The 13989-nt window shown below is 44.1% G+C and overlaps 1 protein-coding gene across 2 annotated transcripts in view; it reads right to left on the reverse strand.

Moving 5' to 3' along the window:
* plxna1a (plexin A1a) overlaps positions 1-13989 on the reverse strand; it is a 257240-nt gene that overhangs the window by 39860 nt on the left and 203391 nt on the right. For both annotated transcript variants that reach the window (XM_056423991.1, XM_056423990.1), the window contains exons 17-19: positions 9350-9443; positions 7592-7828; positions 5118-5261 (exon numbers count right to left, since the gene is read on the reverse strand). In XM_056423991.1, coding sequence (XP_056279966.1) covers positions 5118-5261; positions 7592-7828; positions 9350-9443 — 475 coding nt within the window. The remainder of the gene's footprint in view (positions 1-5117; positions 5262-7591; positions 7829-9349; positions 9444-13989) is intronic.

The following is a 13989-nucleotide window of genomic DNA, read 5'->3' on the forward strand; positions in this document are numbered from 1 at the left end:
CGGGATGACGGGTGGAAAGCCGAGCGCCGCGACGACAGTGCCTACACGTACCAGGATGCATTGCGTTGAGGCCATCGGCTATATCCTCCTGCGCGGCTGATGCAGACGTGCATGGATGGAAGTCAGCTGAAACACTGTGAAGTGGATCCTGTCGTCCATTATATCCTTTGCATTTCAGGATTGTTATTGTTGGAAACGTTCTGCTTTTGAGCCTTGGCTACCCAGTGCCGGCGACTAGAGAGGTAACAAGGAATGTGTGCCTTGTTACCTGGGTTCATCTATGCTCGCATATTGGACGTGCAGCAGGCCTTGCATGTAAAATGTAACAATAAAGCAAATGCTACTTCATGTGTATCATCTGATAAGAGGTCATTGCTATAACTGGTACCAATATCCGGGGGGGGAGACGTATCCTCGGATGACTGATATTAAGTTGGTGACACATTGTCTGGGCATATTTGTCTATTTTTATTCTCCTGACAGACTTTAGGAGGGAACTTAAAAAGCTGAAGGCCAAAACAACAAACACGTTTCTTCGAAGAACTCAAAGGAGGCGCTCAGCTGCCAACACACAGCTGAACATCTGAAGGACACACACACACACACACACACACACACACACACACACACACACACACACACACACACACACACACACACACACACACACACACACACACACACACACACACACACACACACACACACACACACACACACACACACACACACACACACACACACACACACACACGGTATGTCTGGGCACCCATTGGGGTCCCCTGTATGTAGGTCATTCTATACGGCAAATATTATTGTGTTACAGCTGTGCCCTTCTCTGAAGCATTCCACTATAGACAAAGATGTGCACGCTAAACACAAACATACGACAACACAAACACACACAGACACACAAACACAAACGAGAAGAGATCTGAACAGACAGCTCCATTTTTTTTCTTTGCCGATTGTCAGACGACTAACTCAAACACCCCCGCCAACACATCGCTCTGATATGCAACGTGACATTTAGTTTTGAAAAAAAGAGAAAGAAAGAAAATAAAAGGGCGTGAAAGTAAATAACCATATATATTTTATCTTCCAGTTTTCCTTGGAACTGGCTGTCTGCGTTGAGAGCTATCATATTGAATTACATGGATGAGCTGTCAGTGGCTTTCTAGGTATATTGGCTGCAGCTAGCAGGGAGTAAATGTCATAAAGATAATAGTGAATGACTGTGATAGTACATTGGTGATACGTTTAAAATGGGGGCAGGCGGTGCGGTGTGTGTGTGTGTGTGTGTGGGTGGGGGGTGGAAATACTGTTGGGTTATTCAGACACATATATTCAGAGTGAGCGCTGTGTCGCCGCGCTGATGTTTGACCTTCCTCAATACAGATGCTCCAGGAGCCGCACGGTGATTTTGAAAGTCTGCTGCCGTCGGAGTGAATCAGGGATTGCCGTCTGCTGACAGTTCTGGACGAGCGAAGCCCAACGGTTGCCCCTCGGGACACCGCTCGTAAGCTTGTTCCTAGACTTTTTTTCCCTGCCTGGCACTATTTGGTGCCGCGTCAGAATTTTTAGAGTCTGGAAAATTAAAGCGTCATCAACAGCATTCCCGCTGTGGGTGTTGATGGGGGAGAGAGAAAAAAAGAAGAAAAAAAAGCTGCATCTTACGACACAAAAGCAGGAAGTGCAACTGGGCGACGGTGATGTGGGCGACGGCTTTAAGAGGATGCAACTCTGGCACGGATTTGCTGAGAGTTGGACAAAATGTGCACATCCCAAAGGTTTATGCAGCGAGCGAGGTTCCTGGATTAGAGCTCGGAGACAAGCTTAGCGTCTGCATATCAATGGTATCCTGGAGAAACAATTCTATTCTAAATACCACCTTTTATGTTTCCGCATCAGTCGAGGACAGAGTCATGGACAACAAACTGCACAGAAAGTGGAAACTTCTTATCGTAATTTAACTCTATTTTACCCTGCTGTCATCTTACTAACGGCATTCTCTTTCGTGGACCAGGTATTGTTGGCCTGTTGATGAGTTTAACTGCCATCAATGTTATTTATGTCATTTATAATAAGTTTGGTTGCATATTATTATTTGTGCAACTCGTTTTGTTGAATATTGGTTTGTTTTTATTTGCATTTGATGGGAATTATTTTTGCGTCCAATGTTGCGCTCGGAAAAAAATGTGGTAGTAGTTTTTAAGAAGTGTAAGTGATTGCAAGATAAGTATTTCTAAGTGGACCCATTCCCTGTTGGTTGTGTGCAGCCAGTGAGGTACGCTCTGTATGTTTTATGTTTATGTTTTCGTCGTGCATATTTCTGTCCAAAATGTTTTTATGTAATGTGAACGCCAACCTTTGTTAAATTCAATTCAGTTTAAATGAATTTGTACAGTTCGACGGTGGATTGTGAAGCTGGATTGTGAAGCTGGATTGAGACGCTGGTTGACTGAAGTGCGCGTGAATCCAATAAATCAGAAACCCAAGAACGACGGTGTCGTGTATTTCCTGGAGGGAGTGATAGTCAAACTCAAAGCTGCATGTATTTCCTGGAGGGAGTGATAATGAGTCTTGAGAAGGAGGTATCTAAATAACGTAGGTGCTACATTTGCCTTGACTTGACGCAGTGTGCAGCTATCAACACTCCGCTGTTGGAAACAGGGGAATGCTAAAGGACTAAAGATGTAGAAGATGCTAGGTCAGGAACCTTTTTGACTGGAAGAGCCATAAAAGCCAAATATTTCTAAATATATTTCATTGAGAGCCATATAGTATTTTTAACGTATAATAAATTAAATATGTCTTGCTTTTAATGCGACTTCTGGTGCTGCATGATGCTGTTGGTTAGATACGATCAATAACAGACGGCTGTTTTGTTTAATAAAAGAACAAAGCCGTGCTCTTTAAGAAAAGGACCTTAAATTACTTCTGCTGTAATCTGGCGCTATAGAAAAAATTACAGGGTGGCGAGCGTAGATTTTTTTTTTTCCAACTCAAAATTGTCTGGGAGCCATATGCCGTCACTGGAAGAGCCATATATGGCTCGCGAGCCATAGGTTCCCGACCCCTGTGCTAGGTGGTGCTCTCTGATATGAAAAAAATAATTAGTTTTCTGTTGTGGGTTTCAAAAAGAAAAATCTAGACACCGACCACAAACCCTGCCAACCCACGACCCACTGCGCAATAATTCAGTATCACGAGCAATCGTGATACTGAATTCAAGTGCATCACTTTTAGTGCTGATGCGTTCCAAGCAACCGGTCAATGGACTGATCCCCAATCCATCACAAACTGAATGTCTTTGGATTTCGGGGGACTGTTAATGGAAGTCATTGTGGCGCTCATCTCCCGCTATTAACCGTAATTTCATAGAAGGAGCAATCAACGAAGATGATTCCACTAGAGTTGAGGTGGTGGATTTGGCCCATCGTTTTAACGAGGGGTCAGGTGTTTTCAGATTTTGTGCACTTTTAAACATCTACGCCAGGGCTATTCAACTTCAGTAGCAAGTGGGCCGAATAAGAAAATCACGGGGGGTGTGAGGGCCGCACAGAATATTGATCAAATAATGGCTAAAAATTAAAAACAGTAATGTATATTTCCACAGGTAAACAGTCACACACGAAAATGCGTCGGTATTGTGTGGCAAAAGTGTTGCGAACAAGCATCACTATAAACATGTTTCAAAGTGTAAATATCCGCTCAAGGTAACCAGTTGTTTCAGATCCCTTCAACCAAACTGTTCCCATGAAAACATAAGAAATGTGACTGAATGGATCAATATAATAATATTCACTTTTATTAATCCCCAAGGGGAAATTAGTTCTCTGCATTTAACCCATCCTTAGTTATTAAGGAGCAGTGGGCTGCGGTGAAGCGCCCGGGAAGCAACTGGGGGTTCAGTGCCTTGCTCAAGGACACTTCAACTTGCAACTAATGGGGAGAGCGGGGATCGAACCCACAACCTTGCGGTTGAAGGACGGCCCTCTTACCCCACTGAGCTACAGCCGCCAATATATAAATGACTTGGAATGAAACTAATATCTGGTGGCGCAGCGCACAGACTGCGTGTCTTTGAGTGCAGACTCCTTTTGCGTGAAAGGGATCGAAACCAGGTCGGGCGATCTTTTTATTTTTTCTAAAATGTATTTCTTCATACGTGGCTGTGATGCACTGCTCACTTATACAATCGTAATCGCCCAAATGGATATGAACGGTGGCTTGAAGATCTCCAGCAATATGTTTGTGAATGTGTGACGAATCTGGTGAGCGAGACAGAGCCCCGCTGCAGATGTGAAGAGAACACAACGCACGCGTAGGGAAACCAGTAGGTTTGAAAACCAGTAGGGGTGTAACACCGGCAACCAACACGGGTGCGTAACATAAAGATGTAACCATACAGGTTTGGTTGAGGCAACAGTGAAACTCAATGGCTCTGGGTTAGATGTCTCAATGTATAAAAGAGGCGTGTCCGTCAGTTTTATTTTTTCTTACCAAGCTATACTGATTTGCAGGCAGTCTTGCGGGCCATAGTTAAACTCAAACGGGCCGTATCCGGCCCGCGGGCCGCTAGTTGAATAGGCCTGATCTACGCCATCATCAAAGTAAAGTGAAGCTAATCAGAAAAATGGAGACGGTCCATGCTAATTCTGCAGATCGGTGCTTCGGACTCAAATATATGCGCCTGGAGGCTCCGCCTCCTGGAGAACCTCCCCTTATTTTCAGTAGAGGATCGAGTAAAGGCCGACGAGGAACAACATGTAAGCCTGGATCTGTCGGGAGGTTATTCACATAAATCAGCAACAAAGCGCGATGGGCTTCAGTTGTCAGTCGAGAGTGTTTTTTCTAATTCATATCAGTCAGTGTGGGTCAGGTGGTCTTTTTTTGGTCCTTTTTAAACTGCTCTTTTGATGAAATCTGGATAACTGTATCCTGACCCAGTTATTCAATGACTAAGAAAGATAAGAAGTCTGCCGCTAAACGTCTCGGTCATAAACACGCAACAAGTTCAGATAATCCAATCAATGCATTCCAAAGTGGGACGGTGAAAGAGAGAGAGAGAGAGAGAGAGAGAGGACAAGGGGGATGCGGAGTCGTGATCTGACCGTGACTTTGTGTTGTCCGGTGAGGTTGGGCCATTCACACAGCAGCTGGCTCTCAGAGAGGGTGAGGACGCAGGGAGTCTCGCCAATCAGCACCGTGTAGTTGAGGCGAGTGTTACCCGGAGCCGCTGGGATCAGGTTACGGCCCTAAACACAGACAGAGGGAGAGAGGCTCATTTACTCATTCGAACGATGCAAAACAACAGAGGTATACGGTACAGAGGAATATCAGGCTTCGGATACACAGGCATATGTTGGTTGTTTACGGCACCAATGCTTTGCATCCGATTGTTGCTTCATGAGTGAGTTTTGTTTTGCAGCACTTCTTATCAATCATGAGCCCAATTTGAAGAAATAAAGAATAATGCGACAGGAAGATGAAGAGCGTGAAATGCATATTGTGTATATTCTACAGAGGCGGATTGGAGGCACGCAAACTGTCAGAGGGTTTTGTCTTCTGTCCACTAAACTGAGATCCATTTGTGAAGTCTGAACCCCTGAGGTGTGTAAATTCGAGCATTTGTCAATTTCTGTCCCTGTTTTTCATTTCAATATCAAGTGCGCTCCTTCCAATTTGACACACACTTTGTCCGTGATGGAGGGGAGGCGGTTAGTGGTGAGGAAAAAAAGAGGGGGACTCGGGCAATGGTGAGAAAAAAACAAAAACAAAACGGCGACAGGGAAAGATGAATACAAAGAAAACAAGACGGAGAGAAAAAAACATCAGGAGATGCGGCGGCGGGAGTGGCGGAGAGGAGGTTACGGGAGAGGTTAGAAAACGATGAAAGAAACGCGCTCTGGAGTGAGAGAGAAAAAGGGATTGAGCGGCAAACAGAGCTGGCGTGTTAGACGGGGGGAGAGAGAGAGAGAGCGAGCGAGAGAAGATAGCTGCCGCGACTCCCGCTGGCTTAGCAGTGGGACGCAGAGACAGACTCCGTTTTCCAATCCCATCGTCTCTGCAGGCCGCCGCCCGGCCCCGCTCTGCAACCCTGTAAACATGCATCCCATTCCAGCTCTCGCACGCGCGCTTACACAAACACACACACAAACAAACAGATTTCAAGCAACACGGGCACTCAAGTTGAAACCACACATGGAGCTTCCCCACACACACACACACACACACTACAGGCAAGAAGCATCATGCGGGGGACAGGCTCTCAAAAACACACAAACACACACAGGAAGGCACTCACCAAACACCAAGACCAGATAAAGGTTTTTCTTTTACCCTTCTCTCTCTCTCTCTTTTTCACTCTCTCTCTCGCGCTAACACACCTCGGGAAAAACACACCCGACACTTCAGATGAGAAATTAATTGCGTGTCGAGCTCAGCGCATGCATCTCTGAGAACCCCCCCCATCCCCCCCGCCCCGCCAAATTGCATTTTAGTCCATCTCATCAGCGCTTCCAATGGGTAGGCAGTTCCACCAACAAGCCAAGCAGGAGATTTGGCAATTACCGAGAGGCTCTTTGCTAATAAATTATCATTTAAGGAATAAATTACGAAAGTTATGCTGCTTTCAATCTCTTCACGTAAATGAACAGCGCAGACACAGACCCTCTCCCCGTGATAACACGAGAGATAGTCAAGGCGAATTCTAGCCGAAGATACAGCAAAAAAAGAAGAAGCACTGAGCGCCGGAGTTCAATGCAAATGCAGCGCGTCGACATGACGCCGATCTGAAGGAAACGGAATGTCATGATGTCCCTCTATTATGCAAAGTGTGGCCTCGTAAAACAAGATGAGGCGAGTGTGTTTGACACACTTAAGTTAGATGCAGACGCCGACCCGCCGGATATTGCCTCAGTGCGAATTTTATTACCATTAACGGTCACCGGAAACAAGTGCCCACTGACCGTTAATGACAATAAAATAAACAATAAAATCCAAATGTGGTACGCGGGTCTTCGTGCTTCTCCAGCAGTGGACATTAATGACACAAATTTTAAATCGTTATTTCGTTGCCGAAGGAAATAAATCGGCCTTGGGACGACGTGTGTGGACGCTTGCTTTCAATTATATATAGGTGAGATCCCCCCCCCCTCACCACCTCCCTCCAAGAGTCAAACCATTTGAGATGTTCTTCCTTCATGAGGATCAAAATGCGAGTGAGCGAGTGTTTGCGTGTACCGGTGTGTATGTAGGCTGTGCCGTTATTAAAACAAGAAAAGTTCAATATCTTTAGAGATTCTTGAGGTCAAGCCCTTGGGAGGAAAAGAAGAAATAAAAACATCCACCACCACTCGCTGAGACCTGGGTTTGAGTAACATCTTAAGAATGTGTGCACACATCCTGTTGTTGTTGTAGTTGTTGTTGGAATGCTGTAAGTAATTACCCATCATTACAGTACATACGATAGTAGAAACAAAACACAGTGCATAAGCGTTCAGCTCCAGAGCAATGCTGATGGAAAAAGATTTTTTTTTTAAATGCACAAGCAAGCAATAAAACCAACACTTTGCGCCTCTCTGACCTTGAGAATGAGCGGCGACGTGGGCTTGAGCTCCAGTATCCCGGAGGGACTGAGCGGTTCGAACACGGGGTCGGGATAGTAGATGAAGGTCTCGTTGACGACCACCAGGGCGTTCACGTTGTCCATGTAGAAGCCAATCTCGTCCGGGCCCGTGCCAGCCTCGGGAAACCCCAGCTCCGAGTCGGCCAACGAGGGAGCCAGGCACACCATGACGGAGTTGTTGTACACCGTACAGTTCTGAAAGCGAGAGAAAAGGACGTGATTTTTTTTGAGTGGGTGAGTAGGTGGGGGGACGGCAATTCCATGAGTCGCCTTTGTATGGAACAAATGTACACTGAAGGTGAACACAAATCCCGACGCATTAATTTTCATTGTAATCAACCTTTTGAACAACCTCCTGCAGGCTATAATTCCATTTAAAAATAGATCTGTCGGGTATAATAACACATCCTTTATTTAAACACCCCGCAAAACTGTGATGCTGTTATACCTATTGGAAATGTAAATTGGTTGCAAATTTATAATCAACTGCTATTAATGAGCAATGTGCTCTTTGCCTCTGCTGGGAGCTGACACTGTTTTACACCAGTACTTTGGAGAATATATATATATATATATATATATATATATATATATATAAATATATATATATATATACATATATATATATATACATAAATATATATATATACATGATGTCATTGCCATGTTTGCTATAATTTACAGGACTTCTTTTATGTGTATGCACGTTTTAGATCGGTTACCTTAAATATATTTTCCTGTCGTTGCAACCATTTGTGTTTGCATACAGAAGATACAGTTGTGAATAACTGATTCCCTTTTGCTCTGAACTTATCGCAGAGATTTTCAATCAAGCCAAGCAATCAACGGCACCGCAATACAATCATGATGCCACTTTGATCCCAAAAACTAAACGAAGAAAAAAAGCAACTATCACGCTGTCATGAAATGAATAAGAAAGGCTCGCCAGAGGGGCCGGAAATATTTATACGACCACGCTTTGGGAACATGTCAGTATTCTTGTTTTGTAGTAAATGGGCGGCAACGTAAAAAAAGAAATCTTTAAAGTGCAAAGCAGCACTTTGAGTCGGGGCTGTGGTTTGCCTTGATAAGCGACCGCTTTATCTGCAAGTGGAATTGCCCCGCTGTTGTTTGAAGTTCAGTTCTTAACCTTGACAACTGACGGCTTCAACTCACAAGTGACAGTCACAAAGTGCTCTGTGAATCTTTAGAACCGACGTGACACTCTTCAACTTTACCGAAGTGGGACCTCGGGTTTTGCATGGATTTGATTATTTTCCCCCCTTCTCATCGTCATTCCCCTCAACACTCTCCCATCTCTCTCTCTCGCTCCATCTATCTATTTCCCCCCCACACACACATACCGTCTCTCATGTGTTTTTGTGACACAAACACTCACGCGGTGCGGTGACATTTAAAAAGCTGTGTGGCCCGAGGTAGCATTAGTCTGAAGCAGTCGCTGCAGAGAGCGACACACAGAGGCGCATGTCTGCGCATGTCGTATTCTTGTGTACGCCGAGCGGTTTGTCTGCATATGTTGGTCAGGTAATGTATGGACTGTATGCGTAAAGATGAATAATGCGTCCTGCGTGTCCTGCCAAAGTGGGTTCTTGAATTCATAATTAGTTAAGTGTGTGTGTCCCAGCATTGGCTGCAGTTGAACATAACTTTGTTGTTTAGTCTGTGTGTGTGTGTGTCATTTGCATCAATACTCACATGAAAGGATTCCGCCTGCCCGTACTTGGCCCTGATCTTCGGTTCTCGGATGGTTGCGAGGTTGGTCCCGCTCACCGTCAGCAGAGTCCCACCGCTGCGGGGATGAAGAGAGGGGGAGAAGCAGAGGGTGAGAGAACAAGAAGAAGATGAAAAAGAAGAAGATCTGTAAAATTGGTCGCAACCCAAAATGCACTGCTGGTGTGCATCTGCAGGAAGTGATGAGAAACATGTTTGCAAAGCAGCGGCATTAAGACACCGTGAGGCTGCGTACAATATGAGCTAACAAAGGGTCAATTGGGGAGGGAGGTCAGGCACAATAGTCTCCGGATTATGTTGAACAGCCAACATGTTTTTCAAAATTAACAAAATCCTGGATTTATGTGACGTACAGGAGCATAGGACGGCAGCAGAGTGCCTCCTGTTCTTAGGTTTTAGGCAATCAGCGCTCATTATGTTAAAAGAAAAAATTGACATTTAATTTCACCCAAAACTTATTTGGCATTTGCGAACTTTTGAGAAATGACGACAAGAAGAAGATTCAACACTGGCATTTTGTACGAAACTGTGTGGTTCAGAACTCCATGTGTGTAATGATAAGTTTGACTCAAGTGTATAGCGTTGAGCTCAGAGCATCAGGTATGGCTAACACTATATAATGGAGAGAATGAGGACACGGGGGGGGGAGCAACAGTGTGAGCGGAGGAGAAAGAGAATGAGGCGGTGAGAAAATAAGTGAAGGGGAAAGACCTCAGAGACACTCTACATGCTTTAATCCTAACTCCATCCACAGTAAATATGTGCATGGCGTGAGCCGGGGAAGGTCAGTGGACTGAATCCAGTAAATAACAAAGTTAGAACTTGGCTAAAGCCACCCAAGGTTTGGTTTTTGTTGGTGGGCAGTGTGTGAAGGCGGACTCGCTCGCTCTCGGTGGAACAATGTCGATATGGTTGGATCGATTCTTTGAGGAACATCGTTCTCATTGGCTGAAACTTTAAAAGTGTGTTGAGTTGAAACAACGGCAAATTCCACAAGTAAAATTGAAAGTATTGTTCGAGAGTTTTGGGAATAGTTTAGGTACCCTTTAGTGGGATGCCATCTTGGTCTGACACATTTGGATCCCAAAACACTTGTAAAGAAAATGGGAGTTAGTCTTCCCTTTTGTTTTACTGCAACAATTAAAAAGAAACTTATGGCGTTTTCATTAAAGATGTCTCATCTTCTTGATGCCTACCTTTTTTTCTCGTGGCAGCTGATACCTCTGAGGACTCTACCCTGTTTTATGCCAGTGAGTCTGTTCACTGCTTCCTCGACTATCCGTGCCCTCTGAGAAATGTAAGTTGTTAGATTCCCTACTTCTTCAGGCTGTAGAGTCATAGTAACCCAGTTTAAGAGTGATGAGAAACTCTGCTTAACTTGCACATACAATCTTTGATTTTAGAGGTAAGCATGGAACAGTTAATACATGGTTTGTATCTCTTTGTTTTCCCCCATCTGGGGATGCTAAAGTGACTGAAGTGAACTATTGTGTTTCTGTCTGCAGGTTTCTCGCTGCCTGGTGGCGGATAAGTGTCTCACACTGCTGTCTGAAAGAAAAGGATGAAATAAAACCTTGCATCTTGAAAAAGTCATAAATAATATGGAGCTCCCAGAAGTCCCATTGGACACTAAAGCATTTCTGAAAGCATACAGTGGGCCCTGAATGGGTGTTTTGGGCCTGGTGAAGTTTGAAGTTCAAACACCCACAGTTCTGATATATCTCCGTAGGCATCTAGCCGGCTGGATCTGGCGTGTACAGCATCTAATTCGCTGCCCAGAGATCTTAAAGACAAGTGGTTCTAAGATTAACTTCTGATGCTTGGGTGTTTTCAACGACGTCCGCTCTGTGCATGAGGTGCTGCCGAGGTAGGGAATGGCCAGTCGTCACTGCCTTGACCGTTAACTACTCTGTGGACTGTTTCGACTTCCATCTCTCACTGTGTTGTTCTTTTTGCTGCTTTTCAGGATTGTGAAGCTGAACCCCAGAGTGTATATCAAACATCTGGGTGTTTCTTTCTCTCCACCAGTCAAGATGGGGCATCGTACGACAAATTCTACCCCCCTGAAAAGGAAGGCAGGACCTCCCTGTGGTAGTCAGAGTCATTGCTAATTCAAAAGAAGTTCTAGGTCCCTTTTCAGTATCAGGTAACTGATCCAGGTCTGCAAGCCGTTATAATGGTCACACATGCAGACATGCCTCAAGCCACTCATTGAGGCATTGGACGAGCCTTCGTCGCTGGCTCAGCTTGCAGACAAAAGAGTACCGTCTCAAACACCCACCGCAGAAGATAACAACCAACATTCCTTATTGTGAGTTACCATGTTGTTACCAGGGTTATTTGGGAGTTTTTCCTGATCCGATGTGAGGTTTTGGGGCAGGGATGTCTATGTGTACAGATTGTAAAGCACTCCGAGACAAATTTGTAATTTGTGAAATTGGGCTATACAAATAAACTGAATTGAATTGAATTGATTTCCTGTAAAAAAAAACAAAAAAACAAGTGTCTTTTTCATCGGAGAGATTAATCCGACATTCATCCAGAAGGACTTTGTGTAAATGCACTGACGGCAGAGTAAGTGATATGGTTATACGAAGCAGAGACAAAGCCTCTTAATATCTTGGATGGAGAGTCTGGCTGGCTGACGCTAGACAATCATCTCTCACTCTAATCCAGGAAGATTTACAATAACAGCAAAAGGGAACAATAGGGAGGGGAAGGGGCTAAATAACAAAGATAGACGTACCATCTCTGGCAACAAGGATTCAAGTATTGCTATTCTTCTCAGCAAGACTTTGTCTTTTTTTTCTTTTGGCAGGTTCCTTATTACCGGCATATGCGACTGGGTGCCATTCATCTCCGATTTCTTTGGATAACAGTGTTATGTGTTAGATGTGATGGAAGCTGTTACTCGGCATATCACGTCTTTGACTGGGATATTGACAGCTGATGTAGGTGTTGCAGTATTTCTGTACTTACTGCTTACTATTTAAATTAATTTATTGTGAAACTGTATTCTTGTCACTTCTACTACAGCGGTGCTATCTTGGAGACCCACATTTTGATTGAGCAACTGGAAATTAGACACTTCAATTCACTATGGTGCCATGCAACACTGCCACGATGTCTATTCTGTTGAGTCTAATTAAAGTATAAGTTGTAATATTGTAGTACTTGAACAACAAAATTACTCTTTTTACATTCCAACATTTGTCATGTATGACCAAGGGAAAGTACTGAATTGTTCATATATATATACGATACATATACTTTTAATTAGGCCTATAATGTTGCATAAGCAATGTTTCAATAGCTGTTTGTTTGCCAGTGTAAACGGTGGTTGCTCATTCACGAGCATTACAGCACGTTGCTCTTCATAAGAGAGATGAAGGCAGCTGATTAACACAGGAGCAATGGAGCTGAGGCCACATTCAGATGAACTGTTTTTTAATAATGTTTGTGCCACAAATGCATCATGGGACTGGGCAGACTGCATTTACAGGATAATGCTGTCTCCTTTCTCCTCCTCCCCTCCCCTCTCCTCCTCCGCTTGATGTATATATGTGCTGAGTCCCTCTGTCCCTGTTGCTCCTCTCTTTGTCTAAGTGAGTCTCTTTCGCTCAGGTACATGCTTCAGGGAACCGACAACAAGACAATCAGGATGAACGCTCAGGGATCGCTGTGGAAATCCAACCGGTGCTGTCAGTATTTCTTTTAGTTTGCCCCCCTCTTCCCTCTCTGGCCTTCCCTGTCCTCTCTTTCTGTTTTACTAGTCTCTCTGCTCTCCATTTTCTCATCCTCTCTTTGTTCTTATCCTCATCCCACTGACTGTTTCATAATCATTTCATATCCTAAAATGCCCTGCAAGTTCATCGTAAAGCTGAAAACAGCAGTTGTGATTTCATCAAAAGGAGGAAGATTAGCTGAATGAAAATATTCAAACAGAAATTTTAGAAAAAATAGTCGTGGCTAACAATCATGAAAAATGGATTTGCATTGTTAGTGAATTGTAAACCGATAGTGGTGGAGAGTTGGAGGATCCAACATGGAGTACAAGTGGGATATATTTTGAATAAACAGTTAGCAGGCTAGCTAGCATTAGGACTTAGATGCCACCATTCAATAACTCTTTATTAAATTGCCTGATGTATAACATAATGCAAACAAAATACCAGAGGGCAGTAAATGGCACATTACAGAGACTGTACATGAGTGACTAGTAGTCCTAGCATGTTCCTGGCTTTCTAGAATGACAGTAGTTAGCTCTCCAACTATAAATAATAATATATCCTTTATTGATCCCCGTGGAGAAATTATTCTCTGAACCATTCTTAGAAATTAAGGAGCAGTTGGCTGCAGTAAAGCACCCACGGAGCAATTGGGGGGTTTAGTGTCTTGCTCAAGGACACTTCGGCATGCAACTACGGGGCGAGCAGGGATCGAACCGGCAAACTTTTGGTTCCGGGACGACGACTCATCCCCCTGAGCTACAGCCGACCCCAAACTACACTGTGCCAATTCACATTGGAGGATTTCTTTACTACTTTCTGGTTTGACCTATATTCCTTAAATCAAATAAATACTATGTTTAAGTAAATCTGCAC

This window comes from Pseudoliparis swirei, chromosome 9, assembly GCF_029220125.1.
Source record: "Pseudoliparis swirei isolate HS2019 ecotype Mariana Trench chromosome 9, NWPU_hadal_v1, whole genome shotgun sequence".
NCBI classification, from domain to species: Eukaryota; Metazoa; Chordata; class Actinopteri; order Perciformes; family Liparidae; genus Pseudoliparis; species Pseudoliparis swirei.